Source organism: Sardina pilchardus, chromosome 5 (genome assembly GCF_963854185.1).
Source record: "Sardina pilchardus chromosome 5, fSarPil1.1, whole genome shotgun sequence".
Classification (NCBI taxonomy): Eukaryota; Metazoa; Chordata; class Actinopteri; order Clupeiformes; family Clupeidae; genus Sardina; species Sardina pilchardus.
Window position 1 is genome coordinate 21964524 of NC_084998.1, and position 20420 is coordinate 21984943.

General features: G+C 44.7%; 2 protein-coding genes across 4 annotated transcripts; one reads left to right on the forward strand and one right to left on the reverse strand.

Annotated features, from left to right (window-relative positions):
• Positions 1–2813: 2813 nt before the first annotated feature.
• gpr185a (G protein-coupled receptor 185 a) lies at positions 2814–4877 on the reverse strand. The gene is made up of 2 exons (XM_062535679.1): positions 4808–4877; positions 2814–4203 (listed from the first exon to the last, which is right to left on the reverse strand). Exon 2 carries the CDS (start codon positions 4199–4201, stop codon positions 3206–3208), a length of 996 nt encoding a protein of 331 aa, XP_062391663.1. The 5' UTR covers positions 4202–4203; positions 4808–4877; the 3' UTR covers positions 2814–3205.
• A 5015-nt stretch (positions 4878–9892) lies between these two features.
• Positions 9893–19781, forward strand: si:ch73-362m14.2 (NHS-like protein 2). Of its 3 annotated transcripts, none has more exons than XM_062536936.1 (4): positions 9893–10073; positions 15449–17508; positions 17602–17740; positions 17995–19781. In XM_062536936.1, the coding sequence occupies exons 2-4, from the start codon at positions 15609–15611 to the stop codon at positions 18233–18235; spliced, it is 2280 nt and encodes a 759-aa protein (XP_062392920.1). In that variant the 5' UTR covers positions 9893–10073; positions 15449–15608; the 3' UTR covers positions 18236–19781. The 3 variants fall into 3 exon arrangements, with proteins under 3 accessions (XP_062392920.1, XP_062392921.1, XP_062392919.1); XM_062536937.1 differs by lacking the exon at positions 9893–10073 and adding an exon at positions 11991–12086; XM_062536935.1 differs by lacking the exon at positions 9893–10073 and adding an exon at positions 12152–12298.
• Positions 19782–20420: the final 639 nt, after the last annotated feature.

The following is a 20420-nucleotide window of genomic DNA, read 5'->3' on the forward strand; positions in this document are numbered from 1 at the left end:
CCTTATTCTCAGCACTTCAAATTCAAGGCCATCTGGACCTCCCCAGCAGCAGGCACCTCCTATGGGTAGGACCTGCGGGAGGGATTCATTAACCTTTTATCTGTACGGAGAACACTGATGTTGAACAGGAGCCCCTTACAAATGCCTCGCCTTTGATACACGCCAGGCAGAGGGCATGTTAGAGCGCAGCAGACACCTTCAAAGGAGCCTCGGAAGGACACATAGGGTGAAGATGACTTGCAAAGACGTCATGTGCATGCTTGAGGTGAATCCGCTGATGTAGAATGCGATTAAAGATTTGTGGTTGTCATTTCTCTATTGCACAGGTGGATAACAAGATTTTTTTGTGTGTGTGTGAGTGTGATCCTGCACGTATGCGTGTGGGTGTGTGCCTCGGTTTGTGTTTATTTCTATTTATCTCGCAGCAGAGAGGAGGCCAGGAGGTTGTCTTTGAAATGACCTAGAGTCGGGTTTATTTATTTATCTATTTTGTTGCCCAACCCCTCCCATGCTAAATCAGAGCCGGAGTCCCAGACAGGAAAAGAAGCCGTGCCGAATCCTGTTTGTCTCCCCTGCACCCACCCCACCCCACCCCACCCCCTCCCGCGCCTGTGACGTCACACGCTGCCTCCATCCCTGAGTCTCCATCTGCTCTGCCCACAGACGGCCAGGAAGGAACGGTGCCATCACCGCACCCGCCTGGCATCAGCTGACACACAGCCACACTCCTATACCGGTGGCATTGTTTTGTTTTTTTTCCCCCTTCTAAAAAAAGCTGCAGCCAGGGCGGTTGGTCAGTTTAAGCTGTGGACCTCGTTGGCATCAAATATTGGATGGTAAGTCAGTACAAGGCCAGTGACATTCCAAGCTCAAACTGCAAAAACAAATATATATTTTTAAGAATACCCTAAAATCCTGACTTAGTTTAGTAAATATGTTTGCCACGAGAGTGAATTTCTAGATGTTATCCCAGTGTGGAGTTTTTCCATGATGCAAATAAGATGGGTATGTCATCAGGCCCTCTATATGGACACAAATAAGGAGCCACACATTGACCCTGCAATCTAGTTTTCTTTTTATGTAAACATCATTCAGTACATACACTTTGAGCTCAATGCAGTGAGATACATTGAAGTTCCTTGGTTAAATATCAAGTGAAATACAAAGAAAGGTGACACATCCATGATATTTTTAAGTCTTTCTAGATGTAGCACTGATGTTGCACTGCATGGTTTGCATCCTTTTGATACCAAATTGGATGGTTTGATACCAAGTCACCCAATAGAGTACCTGCCATGTAGAAGTTTAAGCAGATGATGACGTTAAGAGTCACTAAGTCGGTACAAGTTATGGCAACACTTCACTTGAAACTGCCACATAACCTGTCATGGGTCATGGCTGGATACTAAATGACAAAACAGTGACAGAATAGAGCATATCAGTAGACACTTCCTTGTTAGGCGATGTAGTAGTGTATAGACAATCTGACAAGTCAAGCTCATTAAGACATGTATGCAATGATGCACCGTTACGAAGCGAACAATGGAGTTTTAAGTCATAGCTAGTTTGGCATACGTGTACCTAAAAAATAAAAAATACAAAATCTTCAAGTATATCAGATTCACTGCCAAAAAATGTTTTTTTGACACGAGAAAACTGCACATCTTCTTCATTGACACAGTTGCTCTAAACATCAAAGTACATTATTGACAAAGATTACATTTATCTTTTCAAGATTAGCATACCAGTTACACACAGGCTCCACAGTATATTATTGCCAGTGACATTAGATAAGGCAAAACAAAACATTCCGTTTGGTTTTGTGTTGGACCAGGTATTGACATTTTATATTCTCACCACGTGGCCATTGGTTCTGTGCATAAGTGTCATTCAGTTATCCATAAAAATATAAAGACAGTATAAAACTATGCTACAAATAGGTACAAACAACCAAAATTATATTTTAGAAATCATAGCTCTGTTGAGGTCATCCTCAAAGTAACTTCCATATAAGATAGTGCTATTGTACGCTTTTACAAATACAAGTAATCTAAATTGAATATCCATCAGTTTGTTTGAAATCCATCAGTTGAAAATAGGCTCAAGATAACATTTTGCAATGCATCTTGCAATACAGGGCAAAACTGGGCAATGACGATTCAATGATTGCCAGGCCTGCCTAACACGTACTGTTAAAAGGCCAATATGTGATCATTTTTATACTCCTAAATTTAGATGTACAACTTAGTTGAATATACAGAAAAAGTGCACGCATTGTCTTTGCCAGTGTTTGTGTGAAGCACTGCAACCGTTCCACCAGAGAATGGTATGATCGCCAATAATTGTGCAAAACTTGTGAAATATGCATTTGGTGACACTGCCTGACTAGGTTTTAAGCTGTTTTAGTCAGCTGCGAATGAGCTGTTTCCCCCCCTTAACTATGAATTATTGATCAGGACTGCTGCAGCTGGCATTTCCTTGATAGTTTCTCTCGCCAGCTATCCCCTGTGTGAAGGGAATACTCAACATCCAACACAAGCCTTGAGTGCTCGCTATGTACAATCCGCTGTCCATGGTACTTAAAGATTTCTTAGGCTAGGTCTTAGTTCACCACTAGAAGTCTGAGGTTATGTTTTATCTAAAGATATGATCAGAAGAGGGCTTATTATTCATATATTTTTTTACTTCTACTTTTCCCATGAAAAGGCTATTTGATCCTATATCTCTATCCACTCATGGCTGTGTAGAGAGACACACACAATCTTTTGAGTTGAGTATCGCCTACAAAATAAAACCATCTGTGGAAGATAGTCTCAAATATCTATGTGTGATGAGAAAAGCAAGTTGATGTGCAGTTCCATTCACAGTGATATGTGTACTGACCATCAACTACACCAACAAAGTGGGTCTACGTTACATTCATCACAAACCTTGGGCCTACCTTGGGCCCCGAGAAGACAGCGCACATTAAAATCAAGTAATATTTCCTAAGTAAACTCCCAGTTTCTGTATGGTGCACAATGGAAAGTATGCAAATGTACAAAACTAAAAGGTGGCTCTGGTGCATAAATACATTAAATATTAACCATAAAATGCAGTTGGAATCATAATCAGATCTATCCATTCTCGTTTCCAGTTACAATACATGGATCATTGAAGGGTATATGTGTGTGTGTTTTCTTTTTTTTTAGAACAGGCTAGATATCTACACATCACTTGGTGTCCTTGGGCGCATGGTGAAACTATGGGGCAGGCATCCACAACAGGCGAGTCTCAAAGACCGTTGGATGTCTGGGTTTCTGAATGCGTATATAATGGGATTGATGAAGGAGTGGCAAATGGCAGGGAGCGCGGTGAGATACGCGTACATGGCAGGGTACCTGCTGTCTGCCACCAGGGAGTACATGGCGAAAGGGATCCAACAGAGTGCAAACGTCCCGAGGATGATGGAGAGAGTGGACACCCCTTTGGTGGTGGAGGACGCGTGAGAGGTAGTCATAAAGTGCTGCACCGCGATTTGTTGTGCGTGCCGGAACGCGATCTTACAGATCTGTAAGTACAGTTGCAGGATGAGCGCGAAGACGAGAAGGAAAGAGACCGCCAGCGCGGCGGCGTTGTTTTTGTTGATGGGCCGGCAGATGCTGCAATTCGCCTCGTCCTCCAGGCAGTTCCATCCAAAGATCGGCAGCGAACCCAGAGCGGCGCTAGTCAGCCAGATGAGAATCAGCGTGACGTAGGTGAAAGTCACCGTGCGCTCGGTGTGATAGGTGAGCGCGTTGTAGAGCGACAGATACCGGTCCACGGTGATGGCCAAGATGTTGAGCACGGAGGCAGAGAACGCGGTGATGAGCAGTCCAGCGGACAGAAGCGTCACCAGCCCCGTGTCCAGCATGTAGGTGACCACGAAATTCAGGATGAGCCCCAAGCCGGCGAGCAGGTCTGCGAAGGCCAGACTGCCGATGAGCACGAACATAGGAGCTCGCAGCGTGGGTGTGTAAACTATTAAGGCGATGACTACCGCATTCTCGAAAGACACCAGCGTCCCCGCCACACACACGACAACGTCCCACGGGTTGACAGCGACCGGCTGCAGCTCAGTCGTGAGGGTGGGAGAGTCGTTCCTACTCTCTTCAACAGTGAAGATCAATGAAGAGGTGTTGTAGAGTTGGTTACTCATTGTTGCGGCATGAGAGTGAATCATTGCTGTGAAAGGTGGAGGGGTAGAGAGGGAGGGAGGGACAAGTAGGTGGGGAAAATGTATATTAGACGAAGACGAGCATCAGTCTGCAAGCTTTAGCTTAACGTGTGACTGATTTGTAGACTCACATTTACCCAGATCACGTTTTATGGAGAGATTCCAGAAAGAGACATCAACTACAGCTACACACACTCTCGCTCAGTAAATGAACGAATGAGGGAAATCTGGAGACAGCCACTGAAAGTCTTAAGAAATGCTCATACCACCGGCAGCTAAGCCCTGACACATTTAATAGGTGGATTGCACAGCCAAAAATAGCGAATCAGGGACGTCAACTTTGAGGGTTCACTGGGTCCGACGGCATTCTATTGTTGGAATCGATTTCCATTTTTAGCCCACCATCAGGCACAAGCAGAGACCTGTGGGGTTTATGTCATTGATCGTCCTAATACACTTTAATTCTCTCCAAGCATGATAATAGCACATATAATAATAAAAATAATAATTATAATGTAATATTTAGGTATCTTCAAAATGACATGGTAAGCTATATTTACGTCGGTCAATTAGAGCAGTACACCTAAGAAGATATGAAAGCTTGCCACAAACCAGAGCTTCCGCGCGAGTCTCCATGTCACTCCCATCAAGTGGCGAAATGACGGTCTTTCAAAGAAACCCCTGTGCATTCCGTGACAACCTCTTGGAAGGAAGATGGAGTCGCAGAGAAAGGGAGAGAAAAAGAGACAGAGAGGGAGAGAGAGAGAGCACGCTCACAGAGGCGGAACGAAACGAATCTTCGCCACCTTATCCCTTCAAAGCACGTCTTTGCCCGTTGTTGTATGAACTGATATTAATGTTATTTTCATCTCTTTCTCACGGGAGGAGCGCACAGCCTTGGGCTGTCGCTAGGCTGAGGATATTGGTAGTCTATATAGACTGTCTCTTGGTTGTGCCTACCCTATTGGTCCTGAGGTTGCATCTCACAATTGACGTCAAATGTTCTCTTCATTCTTGAGCGGCCGGATAATTCACAGTCTGTGATCTTCGACATGTCCTGAAAGATATAGAGGCTAATAGTGACGACTGAGCCTACAAATATCGATCAGCCAAAAATAGAGTGAATACAACTAATAGACATGCCTAGCCGACTCAAATTAGAGCTAGAATTTGGACAGGTAAATGTGTGACTAAATATTTTGTTGTGCTTTCACTGTTCTTGATGTCACATACTAGTTTGCAGGACACTTAAAGGTATGGTTGGAATGTTTCCAGCAAGAGACTTTCAAAGAAACATGCAGAGTAATTGATCACTGATACTGATGACTTGGTGATGATTTCAGCTGATCTCTCAACTGAAAACCCAATGTGTTGTAAATGTTGTATTGCCTTCACATGATCTCTTAACTTACAAAACCCATGTATTTGTAGGGTATTTGCAGTCCAGTCCCAGACAAAAACATGCACTTTGACCTTTTCTGATGCACCAAAGATTAGTCTCTACCTCATCACTGTGGAGTAGGTTGATGTCCAAAAGATCTGCAGAAAACAGAAGAACTCTATCTGAAACAAATCCTTATCAGGGAATGTGGAAGCGAAATTAATCTGATCTGAGTAAATACCAGTAGCATCTCTCCTCTTGTCAGATAAGCAAATTGTATTGACTGAAATGTTCCTTAAACATTTAATCAGTGAGCAAGGCAGTGGACTCAGTCAGTGAGACACTGATAGGCCCTTACTTTATTACATCCTGGTCTAGTCTGGGTTTTTCAGGTTATAAAAGCCCTCTTTAGCCCATCTTTGATAAGTGGTGGATCATTTTTATTATTATTATTATTATCTTCCTTATAGATTTTGATGTTTACATCGATCACGTACATTTTTGATGGCTTTACTCAATGATAGATTGATGACACATCCAAAGAATGTTTTAAGAGCATTGGTCAGACTGGCACAGACAGGCGTAAGTGAAAGCCTCAGGCTATGGGACAATACTAAATGACAGGAAAGTGAATCACTCAAAATCAACACAATCACAACGACCATGTACGGTAATTCCCCATCCACATGCCTTGGCATTCTCTATTCGCATTGTGCTCTATGCTTGAAAAATGCCATATAAATAATCTGTATAATTATATATTATTATTATTATTATTATTTTCCAATGCTATGATGTCACTGAAAATGTAGGTTAACCCATAAACTTGATTATATAATATCATGTTAAAAGATTGTATACTGTTGCTATTTTTGTTCCATGCAAATACTAGAGAGTTTGTTTGCATGATGTGTTGAAGCCTGCATGATGTTGCGTGTTGTTTGTTGTATCTTTTTGAGACAGAATGACAAACAGGAACTGTTGTCTCAAAAATATCACAGGAGAACTGTGTGCAAATAAACAAATAGCCTACTATATTTATGAATTTGCTCGACATTTGCATAATGAAACCTCATGTGCTGTTTGTGTGGAAATTCAGCCCCTTAGAACTGAACTTTTCTTGGCACGAGTAAATTAAGAGTTTTTAAAACCTGAGATGGGAAATAACTAAGTATCCTCAAGTACTGCACCTAAATAGTATTTTCCGGTGTCTATACTTCACTGAAGTATTTATTTCTAATAACTTTTTATTTTACTCCCTGGCATTTTGACAGAAATATACACTCTTAAAATGAATGTGTTGAAAACAACATATCTCTGTGTCCAGATAGGGACAACACAGTGTGTGTTATTTCCAACACATTGCTTTAGCTATTTGTTACACAGTATGTGCTGAAAATAGCACAGCTTGTGTTGTTTTTTTTTTTAACAAATCTCTGTGTCCAGATAGGGGCAAACACAGTTTGTGTTGTTTCCAACACATTCGTTTTAAGAGTGTATATTTTACCTCTTACATTTTCAGAACCTTCTTCAATAGTTATGTTACTTTTGAAGTGTGTTATCAATTATTTGTATTTGAGGTCAATGTGCGCTTCCCCAATATCAAGGCTGATTTCAACCTAAATCAATGGAGAAGCATCGAAGGCCAATAGAGATGCAAAAAGGGCCACTTAAGGGACAGTGCCAACGCAATGGTTACATGATAATGGAAAACGTATTTGTCAAATATCAGTGCTTTATTACAATATGTGCAGACATCAAAACATCATATTCTTTGTTTGTATTTCCATCTTGAAAGTGGAAGGCCCACTTAGTGAGTTTACTGTACCTCAAACAGAATGTATGTTTCTCTGCAAGTTCATCCCTGGCTTGGTAGTCAACAAGCTTGATTGATACCATAGGGACAATGAAATAGCCTAGTTGTTAAGGAGTTACAGTTGTTAAATTGGTATACCATTATAGGTTACCGCCTGCTCCCTTGAAACAACTGGTATAATAGTTCTTTAGGCTAAGTACATTTCAGAGTCTGTACTTTTACTTGTGTAAAAAAGTTGAATCACTAGTTTTTAGTATTTTTACAGATCTATTTGGACTTCTACTTGAGTATGGCAAGTATGTACTTTTACCATCTCTGTAAAACCAACATTAAGTTGTGTAATCTTAATTTATCCAAACCAAATCAGTATCAGAATATGCTTTTGTATTCTTTACATTTTGAAAACAAAAATGTCTTTTTGAAATTGAAAGGCTGTTTACATGGTTGGGGATGATGGAGGAACTGCATTTTCCATCTTCATACCCTCTTTCATGTCTACTAAAAGGCAGAAACCCGGACAAAACGCCCTGGATTTCTTGAAGGTTTGTGTCTGTCAGACAAAAGGACTTTGACTGTTGAATTATCTCCTACACCACTGCATACACAGTAATGAATGTAACATAGTATACACTATACTGTATGTCTACTGACAACCCACTGGCCCATGTGTGCATATAAAAGTATTGTGCAAAATAAACAGAAATGAAGTCAACAAGATGCCTACTGTATGAAGACAGTTTGCCGAGTTAGCAAGTGCACAAGCTGAGATTGAGTCGACAATTTCAAAGTTAAGCATCGTCCAGAAAGGTGACACAAATCTATTTAGGGGTCTATTTAGGAGTCATCTCCATTATGTAATTAAGAGATGAATCCATTAAGTAATTAATTAGGGTATGCAATGCAATGACTGCATTACACTCTTGGTGGGGAAAAGCAGCAAAGTCAAATGTACTGCTTAAAAGGTTGCAATTATGTTTCTGTTTTGAGATCTTCTGATATGGACACTGCAGGTTAGGGTTTAGCTATCTTTTACATTTTAGAGTGTACAGAAAATAAATGATCGCATATTCTGTGTTAATCATAATATAGCAGTTCAGTTTGAGTTTATTTTTTATTCTGACCGCCAGATGGCGCGCTTGCATCCCTTAAAAAATGTATTGGGTTGTTGGAGACGATTTAACCCGGATTAGATTTGTATTACCATCCATACTCAGAGGGTGTCGCTGCAGTTTGTACTGCTACCTCACATCAAGAGCAATTAGCTACTGCCTTGACTGCTATATGTCTTTTATGAATCGGAAAGCAAGAGAAGGATGCCTATGCCTACACATTTTTAAAATGGCTAATATCAGTGAAGGTCTGGATTGTGCACCACACAGCAACAACCTGCTGTGTGGACTTGGTCAGCCTCAGGTCTCAACTCTAAATGCTTGCATCCCTCAAATAGCATACACAGCACTGGAGACACAAGTTGATAAAGACCAAGGTGCTTAAGACATAATGTGGTGTTCTCGTGTAGGGGGCTCGTAACATAAGGGGCTGGACATAACAAATGCTGCAATGAAAATAAAAACATATGGAGCACAGGGAACAGGCTTTTTGTTGTATACTTTTAAATGCAAACATTGGATTTAATAACACAAGTTGTAAATTGAATGTTGGAATAAATAACATAAGTTCTTGATGCTGTACACTGTAAATGATCATGCTCACTTGCAGTTCTCTGTCTAGAGAAGACAAAGTGACTTACGGTTATGTAATATTCTGATTGTACTGTGAGTCTCTGAGATACAGTTTGTGGTAGAACTGCAGGGGGCAGAGGTACAATGTGTTTATTATGCAGCAGCTCAGTGCACACTTTATTCATATAACCCTGAGCGCTCACAGCCAGCCTGCTACAACCACAGTGGTTCACACACTTTGCTCAGCTTACATATGCCAGAACTGTATGTTGCAATAGTGGCTGGATTTCATGTTCTTATTTTTTTCCCCCTTCTTTTTTTTATTTTTTTATCTACTCTCGACTGAAAGATGTCGGGTGTTGTTGACAAATTTGAAAGTACTTCTGTTTTTTTCCCCCACAGATTTATCTGATGCTGTCAAGTAGCTTCACCTTAAACTGCATGGAGGAACGCTCTGCCCTTCCGCTGTCGTGATGCTTATGACCTCACATCTTGCTGTCACCTTGTATCTTTTTCTGTGCAATCAATTTCTTTCTCTTAACTTTACATCTGGTTTCCTGTTACTGTTGCCAAACCCCTCTACTTCCCCTGTCATGTGGGTGGGGGCGGCATTTGTGGGTTTTTCGGTAGAGTGGTGTTACAGTCGCCTACAAGGGAGGGGTAGTGGTGTGTGGCAAAATAGAGAGGGTGTGTGTCTGTGTGAGTGTGTGTGTATGTGTGTCTGTGTATGCATGTGTGTGTGTGTGTGTGTGTGTGTGTGTGTGTGTGTGTGGGAGGGTCGATGTATGTGTATTTGTATGTGTGTGTGTGTGTGTCTGTGTGTGTGTGGGAGGGTCGATGTATGTGTATTTGTGTGTGTGCGTGTGTGTGTGTCTGAACAGTATACGGGGTCCAGTTCACCCAAAGGGACCCGGTCAGAGCACACACAGAGCAGTCTCACCCCAAAGCAGCGCTGGCACCAGAGAGGAGGACCCTGGGATTCCAGGCTGCTGCAGGCAGGTAAACGGACGCCTACGCTGCGCTCTCTGAAATGCCTTCCTCAAATGACTCCACCACAGAAGAGGAGCTGTGAATAATTGATGAGGCTAGTAATTCACGTCTATGATATCTGAAAAAAGTCCAGACAACAGAGCAGCGTGTTGATGTAAAACAGGATGATAATCAATATTCAGTGTGTGTGTATGTGTGTGTGTGTGTGTGTGTGTGTGTGAGAGAGAGAGAGAGAGAGAGAAATAAGACTAAAATCAATTGAACAACCAAATCAACATATCAAACAAATGCTTAGATAGCCATGCCAATAAACAATTGTAACCTTGCCAGAAAACAGCATCAGATGTGATGCTAAACTCATGGTAATTACAGATGTTTAGCTTTTAGCTTTCATTAGCACGGACCTTATATCCAAACAGAGCTTTTATTCCACTCGTTGGATTCTAGGCTTCACATTAATCCAGAGCGGAACACACGTTTTAAACCTGCACAAAGTAGCCTCAAAGGACCTGTGCTAGCGGCTCTGGTCAAGACGCAATTTACATAAAACGAGTCATTCTGGCTCTCCTCCATAACTAATATGAAGTAGCCCTTATGAGCCAAATCACCAGCATTCATTGCCAAGGGTCTCTGGTTAGAGAGAGCAGAGGAATCCATCTGAACACTCAGGGTCTAATGCTGTGAGCAAAGTTATATATACATGAGATAGGTTAGTTGCATAACGGGATTATGTAATATCCAATAATGCATTTTGTGGTGTGAGTCTTGTGGTCAGGTGGTGTTTTTCCTCTATTTCATACACTTGCAGAACATCTTGCTCAATATAACAAGGTGGGTCTGTTTGATTCGATCTCTCTTGCTCTTTTCTCACACCATGTGCCCTTATCTCTCTTTCTCTCTCTCTCTTTTCTCTCACTCTCTCTCTTTCCCCCTCTCTCTCTGTTTGAGCATGGTGGTCAACATCATAACATAGACATACTGTACATGCGCACACCAATCTTTGTACCATGCAACTGTGGATGTGGATGTGGCTGAGCAGTCTCTCAGGGTCATAAACATTTCAGATGCTGCTGAGTTGTGACTATCAGGGGTGACCCAGAATGCACTCCGGTATCAGATCCTCAATTTCTCACGCTGTAATTGCAAACACGCCCTGCATGTACGAGAAGTATGTGTGTGTGTGTGTGTGTGTGTGTGTGTGTGTGTGTGTGTGTGCATGTGTGAGTGTTTGTAGGTGGGTATTCAGTACGTATGTGTGTAGGTGCACAACATGTGACCATAGCACTGAATAGATGTCAGTGCACGCATAATTACTTTGACTGAGGGTGTTAGGTTATAGCTGTGTTATATTTAGAAACAATGCACATAATGCATGGCCAGGGATTTCAGGTGGACCAAAACACAGCACCACAAAGTGCTACGTCCAATTAACATTGATGTATAAGATGTATAAAAAACAGATCTCTCTTCTCACTATACATTTATATCTATTTTCATCCACATATTCGTACTTTACTGAAATACTGAATCACACATGACAATTTAACTCCCTACGCCGTTTGTTTTGATTCGGCTGTTTTCTTTGATTCACTGTTTCACTCCGTGGGAAGTGGTTATTATGGAACAATTAAGGATCCAGTACCTGAGATTGAATTAATACGCCACTGTTTTAGTGCGCCCACTGGTTAACGTCTGCTCTGCGCTGTCTGCTGCCGGGGATGGAGGCAGTTACCTCAGGCTCATAAATACTGAACATGCATGTTCTTCCTGGTGATCACAGCACCACTGTCTTCTCCATTCTCCCAGAGGATCTGTCTTATGTAATCTACTCTCTTCCTCGCTCTCTCTACCTCTCTCTTACTCCCTCCCTCCCTCCCTCCCTTTCTCTTTCCTTCTCTCTCTCTTGCTTTCTTTTCTTTCTTTACATCTTACTCTACATCCCTCTCTCACCCTCTCCATTTCTCAGCATCCAGCGAACTTGAACTCGGAGAGGAAGCGAACAGCCCACTTCCTATCGTCATGGTAACAGCATATGAATGTGCTGGGCTAGAGCAAGGGGCTGTGTGAGTGAGTGAGAGATAGAGAAATAACAGGAGAGAGAGAGCGAGAGAGAGGGAGAGGGAGAGAGAGGGAGAGAGTGCAGAGCTGAGCATGTTTGTGTGTGTGTGAGCGAGTGTGTCCGTGAGAGAACTGCATCAGAAGGCACATTTTGAGTCTCCGCGGCCAGCAGCAAGGTAGGGTCGACAGGGGGGCTTCGCTGGTGTGTCGAGAAACACAGCCATTGGTGTTTGCTGTCGTTCGATTTGTCCTTGTTGTTGCTCGATGTCTCGTCTCTTTGAACCCTGTCAGATATGTCTCTGATGCCTCTCTGCATCAAATCTGTCTATTTTTGGTTCACGCTTGGCACTTGAGTTGGACTGAGAGATCTTTTTTTTTCCTGTTGCATTTTCCCTCTTTTCACGTCCAGTGGATTTGCATCTGGGTGCCGTGCGCTTGTTTATTCTGGCTGGCGGCTCTGGTGTTTGTGTGTTGATTTTCAGGTTTGTTTCCAAATGATGTCATTGTTTTCATGATGTCATCTCGATATGTTTCTTCGGTGTCCCTTAACTTTGAATGCCATGTTAACTCGTCAGCTGCGACGCTGGCGTGAAATTGTTTTTCGGAAATGTGTAGGCAAATAGCTTAGCCACAGGTGATTTGGATTTCATTAGGATGAATATATGCATATGTCTGGATGCAATAAAGTGGCTGATCTGCCATTGCCGCTCTGCCAGTGCTTTAAGTTGGTCTTTTTATTTGGAAGGGGAGGGATGGGGGGCTGCTTTGAGAGGAGGGGGGTCTGTTTGCTGCCACTCTATTTATGCAGATATTTTTTAATCTCTGCTCAATCTTCAGAAGTACCTTACTCATAAATACCTGGTATGCTGCTAATATGCATGAATTACGAGCTGGTCTATTCTGGGAAGCCTCTCTGCTAAAGTACATCAAATGATGTGGGTAGGCAAGGCAGTAAAAATTTTAAGCAGGTGCATATATTATTCCTCCATTTTTAGAAAAGTGTGTGTGTGTGTGTGTCTGTGTGTGTGTGTGTGTGTGTGTGTGTGTGTGGTTGTGTGTCTGTGTGTGTGTGTGTGTGTGTGTGTGTCTGTGCTTGCGTATGTGTGCGTGTGAGTGTGCATGTGTGCGCGCGTGCCTGTCTGTCTGTCTGTCTGTCTGTCCGCTTATATGTGTGCAGATCTCCATCTCAAATAAGCGTTCTGAATAAAGTGTGATCCCCGTCCATCCGCTGGCCGCCTCCACAGTGTGTGAGTGTGTGTGTCCCCTCAGGGATATCTTTGGGAGCGAAACACTCCTAAAGCTGACCCACCCCTCTCTCTCACTTCTCACTACTCCCTATTCCTCCCGGGGGACTTCACTTTCTTTTGATTGGGGAGGCCAGTGAGATGTGTGTATGTGTGTGTGTTTTTTCCCTCTCTGAGTTTAGTTGAAACCCCCACTGTCTGCTTCAGTGGTCTGTGAAGTTGCCTTGTGCTCTGGGCTTCTCAGTGTTTGTTTTAAACTCTTAAAGCTGCTCGCTGTCTCTCGGCAGAGGAACGCTGCTAAAACACACAGATGTTCATCTGGGTTGGCTGTCTCATTCTCAAAACTGAATGTATGATAATAGTCAGATCAAGCTGGTGATTGCATTATACTCTGGCAGGCTTATGGCGGAATTGTTTGTTCTTGTAGGCTGTGCTCAAGACATCTTGTCACTTTATTCAGACGGTATTTAAAAAGCTGAAATAATGCTGAATGTGATATCTTTACAAATAATTGTCACTTACGTCCGCAAACCACCTTACCACATCATACTTATATTTATTTACATATGCTTGTCCATTTGTGTTACATATACTGTATGTATCTGTGTGTCTTTGTGTGTGTGTGTGTGTGTGTGTGTGTGTGTGTGTGTGTTTCTGTTTTTTCTGTGCGTACATTGTGTATGTTTGTATTTCTGTTGACTGGAACAGAAAAAAGGACAAGTAACTAACCAAAAAGAGGAAATGACTGGGGGTTGTGTGGTTTGAGGGAGGGGATGAGGGCATGGAGTTCACCAGTAAGTGAGTTCAGGAAATGTACAATATGAGCAGTTCTGAGATAATGAATACCAAAAAATAACTACCACGACCATAATCTCAACTCAGTATAGATGTGACATAATAACCATAGCAAACAATTAACTAAAAAAGAAGGAAATCAGAGCTATTCTACTCTTTAATATGTGCTATATCGTCCCCGTTGGCCAATATTTCAAAATATGTCACTTTGGAGACACAACTCCTGTAACCACAGATGGTTAATCAACTGTTCTGGGGATCTTTGCTGTAACCCAATCAGTTGTCAGCTTTAGTTATTTTACACAGCATGCATAATTATCTACAATGGGGCATACGTTATGTAATACCAATACTGAATAGTAAAAGTAAGAGCAGATTAAAATAGGTTTTGCTGGCACAACTTGATTGCAGTTAACAGATGGAGTTGGATTCCAACACTTGCCATATTGCCACATGTGTGATATTTTGACATCCTTTCCATCCTGTACATTCTAGTTTCCTAACTTCAGGCCGGAGTGCAATTCCTCCCTGTACCTCAGATTGGCATTTCGCTTTTCCTTTGTGCAATATCCTTCTTCGATTGTTTCAACATGACTTTCAAAACCTTATTTCCTTGCTAAATATGGCTTGCGGGACTCTGAATTCTCAAGATTCCTCCCTCTCTCTCTCTCTCTCTCTCTCTCTCTCTGGATGCACAGGTAACAGTTGCCATAGTGAACACCCACTCATATGTCAGACACACAGAGAGGGGCGGACATGCTCTCTCATTTGTTGCCTGTAATTCAGCCAACTGTGGCAGTTACGCACGCTGCATTGCTGTGCTGATAACAAGATTGACCAAATTTGAAAAGCTACAGTCACATGTTGTGCTGCATCACCTCCTACCTCCAGGTCTAAATTTGTACATGCCTGCAGTCTGTTCTGACAATCCCAATGGCAACACAAACACACATTAAATATCGCTACATTGTATCTTACCACATGTCAACCCTGACATCTTCCAACTAACAACAAACCATATTAGTAAAATATGTAAAAACAGAGGCATTCATACCTTTACTGAGGAGTGAGGTCCTCTGCAGGTGTACTGCTCATGTGGTTAAGTACAGAGGGAGAACCCTAACATTGCAGGCCTCTCTCCTCTCTGTGCAGACATCATATGCAAGGTCTTCTCGGGCTTTCATCTGTTGTGTGAGACAGCCATCAAAATATTGTCATGTTTGCAGTGAGAGTGTCTGTGTGAACTGCCACTCATTTCTCTCTCTCGTGTTTTTTTCTTGATCTCAGATGCCCTTGGAGTGAGAACCGGATGAAGATTACGCCCTCGGAGATGGAACAGACGGACACACACTCCCACTAAGAGGCTCGTCTGTCAGGGACTCGTCGTTTCGTTTTTCCCTTTGGCTCGGTGGACACACCTAACGCGTTCCGTTCCCCGAGCCTGTCCATGGACCACACTGGCCTGTTCTGTGCGACTGCGACGCATCAGTCCTGGAATGGACCCAAAGGCTCCACCTTCTCGCCTGACTGGAAAGACTCGTTGACCTTCCTGACGCCCGACGTCATCAAGCCTCCACCGCCGGCCAACCAGCCCGCCATGGCCGGTCTCCATCACCCGCACGGAGTGTTCGTCTCGGCCTCCGGGCCCAGAGTGGGGCCCATGGATCAGAACCAAGTGGCCGCCATGATGATCGAGCAGAGCTACGCCACGGTGCAGAAGGATCGCCGGGGCCGACCACTCAGTGCCATCGACCCCCACCGGCGTTCCCAGTCGCTGTGTGCGGCGGCCGCCGCTGCCGGTGTGGCGGTCCCTGACACCGACCTGGTGACCCTGCGGCGCAGGTGCGAGAGCTACGCCATGGCGTACCCGAGCAGCAGCTCGGACGACAGCGGCAGCGACAGCGCCTCCACCAGGAAGGCCGAGCTCCTGCTGCCGGACGCCGTCCCCCGGCCCCGGGCCCGCAGCATCGTCCTGCGGAAGCCCAAGCAGCGTCCGGCGCCCCCGACGCGCACCGTCTCCCTGGGCAAGGCCGGCGAACGCCGCTGCCAGAGCCTCTACATCCCCCGGGACCTGCACGCCACCCTGCTGCCCGACCTCATCCCCATCGGCTCCAAGCTGGAGGACGGCGAGCAGAGCCCCCTGCCTGCGGACAGCGGCGTCGCCGCCGCTAAGCTGAAGACCTCGACGTCCGCGTCTGCGTCGTCCACGCACTCGAGGCCCCTCAACGAGCTGAGGTCCAGCGAGCCGTGCAAGTCCCAGCCGAGCTCCGCCGTCCCGCCACCACCGCCACCGAGGGTCCCCGCGAGCGAGACGGCCAAGACCCCGAGCAGCTCGGACTCCCTCACCTCCCCGACCTCCTCCTCCCGCTCGTCCCCTTCGCAGCCGCCCGCCACGTCCCCCTCCAAGCCCACCGGCTCCACGTCGCCCTCCAGCGGCTACTCCAGCCAGTGCGAGACGCCCACCAGCTCGGTGCGGACGGCGGCCATCTTCGGCCCGTCTCCGATGGGCTGCCGGATGCGGCCCAAGCCCGCGGGCCAAAAGTCCAGGGCCAGCAGGGTGAGGCTGTCCCTGCAGCTGCCCGAGACGACAGCGCCGGCCGCCCTGGACGAGTCCGCCGACCCGGTCAAGCCCAGCCGGCGGTACTCGGACTCCTCGGCCACGGTCAAGACCAAGCAGCGGTGCCTGAGCATGCTGCTGCCCGTGGTGACCCAGGAAGACCTCATGAACGTGCGGCTGCGCTCCGTCTCCAGCTCCGACAACGAGGGCGGCCGCTACGAGGGCTTCGCCGAGGCCATCGCCGAGGAGGCGGAGAGAGACACCCCGACGCCCTCCATCGAGAGCCCCAAGAACAAGCCGCCCGTCGCCCCCAAACCTGCGGCGTCCGCGTGGCAGCCGGTGGTGACCGCTCAGAAGGACCAGCCCGAGGCCCGGGAGCCCCAGCAACACAACGGCCCGGAGAGGAGACGCGCTCCGATCCCCAAACCCAAGAGGTCTTCCCTCTCGCTGTCAGGCGGGGGCGCTGGCGAGCACCACGCCCAGCCCAACCTCGGCAGGTCGCTCTCCTCCAGCGTTTCGGAAACGCAGCTCCCGAGCAACGCCTTCCTGAGACAAAACACAGACTCTTACTTGTGCGACCCTAACGACAAGCGCAGGATGGGTCCGCCCCAAGTCGCCAAGAAACCCGAGGTGCTCATCCTGCCCAACGGCCACGGCGTCTGTAACAAGGACGGGATGACCACCCACGTACCAGCACATGCCACCCACGACCAGAGACTGGTTAACGGCAACGTTGCAATGCAGTATTATATGTCTACAGGACACATGCACGGCAAATACAATACCATGGGTAAGGCACAGCGTGCAGAGCACACACGGTCTGTCGTTGGCAGCTCTTGTCTAAGGTGTTGATGATTAATGAAACACTTCCTTTGCATACTAGGGAGAAACCCATCGAGCGAGAGATACCAGCACGGAGTTCCAGACCCACACATGATGCAGGGGTTTGGAGAGGGGCAAAACGAGGTGTTCGCCAGTAAGACGTCTCGTACAACTGAGGACCTGTTCACCATCATCCACAGGTGAGCTTTAACCATTTCACACACAAAAGAAACGGAAACATAAAAATGAAAAAGACAGAAAATCTTGAAATACCACAAAACGTCCAAACATTATCAATAACTTTCCCTGTGTGATGCTTTTGTATTTGCATACTTAGCAGTTTTCAGGTATTTATATTGCAACGCCAGTCCTTACAATATTGCAATACCAAAAAAAAGCACTGCTTTTGCTCAAGCTAATGCCTCATCGCTCGTCAAATCTTTCACACTGGCAGGTCAAAGAGGAAGCTCCTGGGGCGCAAGGACTCCTTCGAGGGCCGTCCGAGTGACATGGGCATGCTGACCCTAGGGGGCACCCCTCGGGCATCCACCCAGAACGACAGCTTCATGGCCCTGCTGCGGAGGACCCGCAGTGCCAAGTCCGCCCCCGGTGGACGCATCTCCGCCACGGAGCTCCTGAAGAGCTCCAAGCCCACCAACGCCGGCGGTCAGCCCTATGACGCCACGCGACCATGAAGCGACCACACACACACACACACACACACCTCTAAAACGTCTCAGCCCCACTTTATATCAAGTGTGCTTATCAGAGTTATCTCACATGAATAAAGAATAGCACTGTGCACTTTTCCTGTAAGTATATATAATTACATGTTGTTATCCCAAACCCCAAATCTCACCCACCTTATCCACAGTTTCAGACTGTAATTGCATGTATTTATATGGAAAGCACATAAATCTCATCAGTTAAAAAAAATATATGTACATAGAACCTACGTACACTTCATCTAAAGTGGGGCCAATTTTTTTTCAGTTTGTTTTTGTTTGGCTTGTTTGTTTTGTCTGGTAATTTCTAATCGTGTTTTAACTACGTGAATTAACAACAAAGTTATATGTCATGATGTTGCACATTTTCAAGTGTATGAAAAATGCCATAAAACATAACAGAACACAACTTCAAGGCCGAAACAATGCCATAGTACAAAAGATATAGTGTTTTTGTTGTTGTGGTTGCTGTTGTTGTGTGCCTTGCCTGAGAGTTGCTCACCTGTGTATGCCAAGGATCTTTGCTTCGGAGTGAATGGCCTGTAAATAGCTTCTAACTACTACTGCACTGTGGCTGGGTAATTTGATTCACCAAAGGGGAAATACATCAGCACTTTACATTAACCTTCCATTAAAGATACAGCCCGCCATTCTGGAGAAAGAGTGTTGATGTTTCAGCTCAACAGCCAGTGACATCATAGCCATTCCCTCAGTGCTCCTGAGGCACAGTTAAGAGCAGCTGGACTGTGTGTGTATGAGCACCAGTGGTTGGAATGGGCAGCCCGGAAGACAAAAAAAAACAAAGCCGTGTGTGATGAATTAGAATTGCGGACTGCACCTTTAATTAACATTAATTCAATGCAGGAGTTAGAACTTACCAAGTATTAACACCATCGATGATTACCCAGTGTTTGTTTCTGCTGATGTTAATGTTTTGTTCATGAAAGCTAATAAGCTGAACAACGTAATGGATTTCATATTTTCAATGTTTCATTAATTAAGACTTTGAATATGATGTCTAATTTGTCCTAAGCTAATCATACATTTCAGCTTTTAATGTTAGCCTACATACAAAATAACTGATTCTAATGTTCATGGTTTATTTAACATCAAATTATGCATTAACTAATGTAAGTTAAAGGAATGTTAATGTAGAGTGTTACCAGCAATGCTTTTCCCCAACCACGTATGTGTCAACACCCACTCAAATAAAGCTGGTGGTGTAGAGAGAGTGATGTTGTATAAGACTGGAGTGAACTGGAGGACCAACCTGAACTGCTTGCTATTTAAATCTATCTCTGTACATGACAATCAAAACAGAGCTCCTAGGGCTAGAAAGACCCGAAACTTTGATGTGATTTGATGAGAATGGGGTTGTGGGAGACGGGGTGGGGAAATGCTTTTATGAAAAAATGTGAATAGAAATATTCTACAGATCTATCTCTAAGATAATCATATAATGTGCTGTTTGAGTGAAATTCAGTGCTCTGATCAAAGTAATTAAAAACATTTATTCACCCATACACTTTGCTGCTGCCATATTATTAGGGGTCCAAGCAGAACCATTGTGAACCGTTGAAACCATGAAAAAAGTGACATTTGGCACATCTACACCTGCGGCCATTTCATCATATTTCCTAATCTGTCAATTGACTCGCTCTTCAAAATAGCCGCCAACGGCCAATCAAATTTCAGTTGTCATGCTAAATGGCTGATCCTCATGAAACTTCATAGGTTTCTTCATAATGGCACAGAGAAGCATATCTCTTGACCCACAGACATAGACATGGTGGTGTGCTGATACCTTGTCCCATTCCTCGGCGATGACCGCCAACCTGCTCAAAGGCAGGTCTTGCAATTTTGCTTGGACCCCGATAATTACCGTTTGTCATTATATTTATTATTACAGTGCATGGAAATGCACTCTATTGTTATTCCTTCGTTTTTACTTTTTATTATTAGTGGGCTTGCTGTAAAGCAAGGCCCACTATTGTTCTTCTTAAGTTTTATACTTATTCCCGTCCCATTTTTTTTAAGACGCCTCTTCTCCTAGACCTACAGTAGAGCGTTTGAGCTATCGACGCCGTTCCAACACTAAAAAATCAGGCCTTATCCGGTGTAGCTTGCTTGTTAATGTCGGATGGCTGCCGGCTGA

Coding starts and splice junctions, on each gene's coding strand:
- gpr185a (XM_062535679.1), bottom strand. CDS start 4,201: ATGATTCACTCTCATGCCGCAACAATGAGTAACCAACTCTACAACACC.
- si:ch73-362m14.2 (XM_062536936.1), top strand. CDS start 15,609: ATGGACCACACTGGCCTGTTCTGTGCGACTGCGACGCATCAGTCCTGG. Junction 17,509..17,601: donor CGGCAAATACAATACCATGG/GTAAGGCACAGC, acceptor TTTGCATACTAG/GGAGAAACCCATCGAGCGAG. Junction 17,741..17,994: donor CTGTTCACCATCATCCACAG/GTGAGCTTTAAC, acceptor TCACACTGGCAG/GTCAAAGAGGAAGCTCCTGG.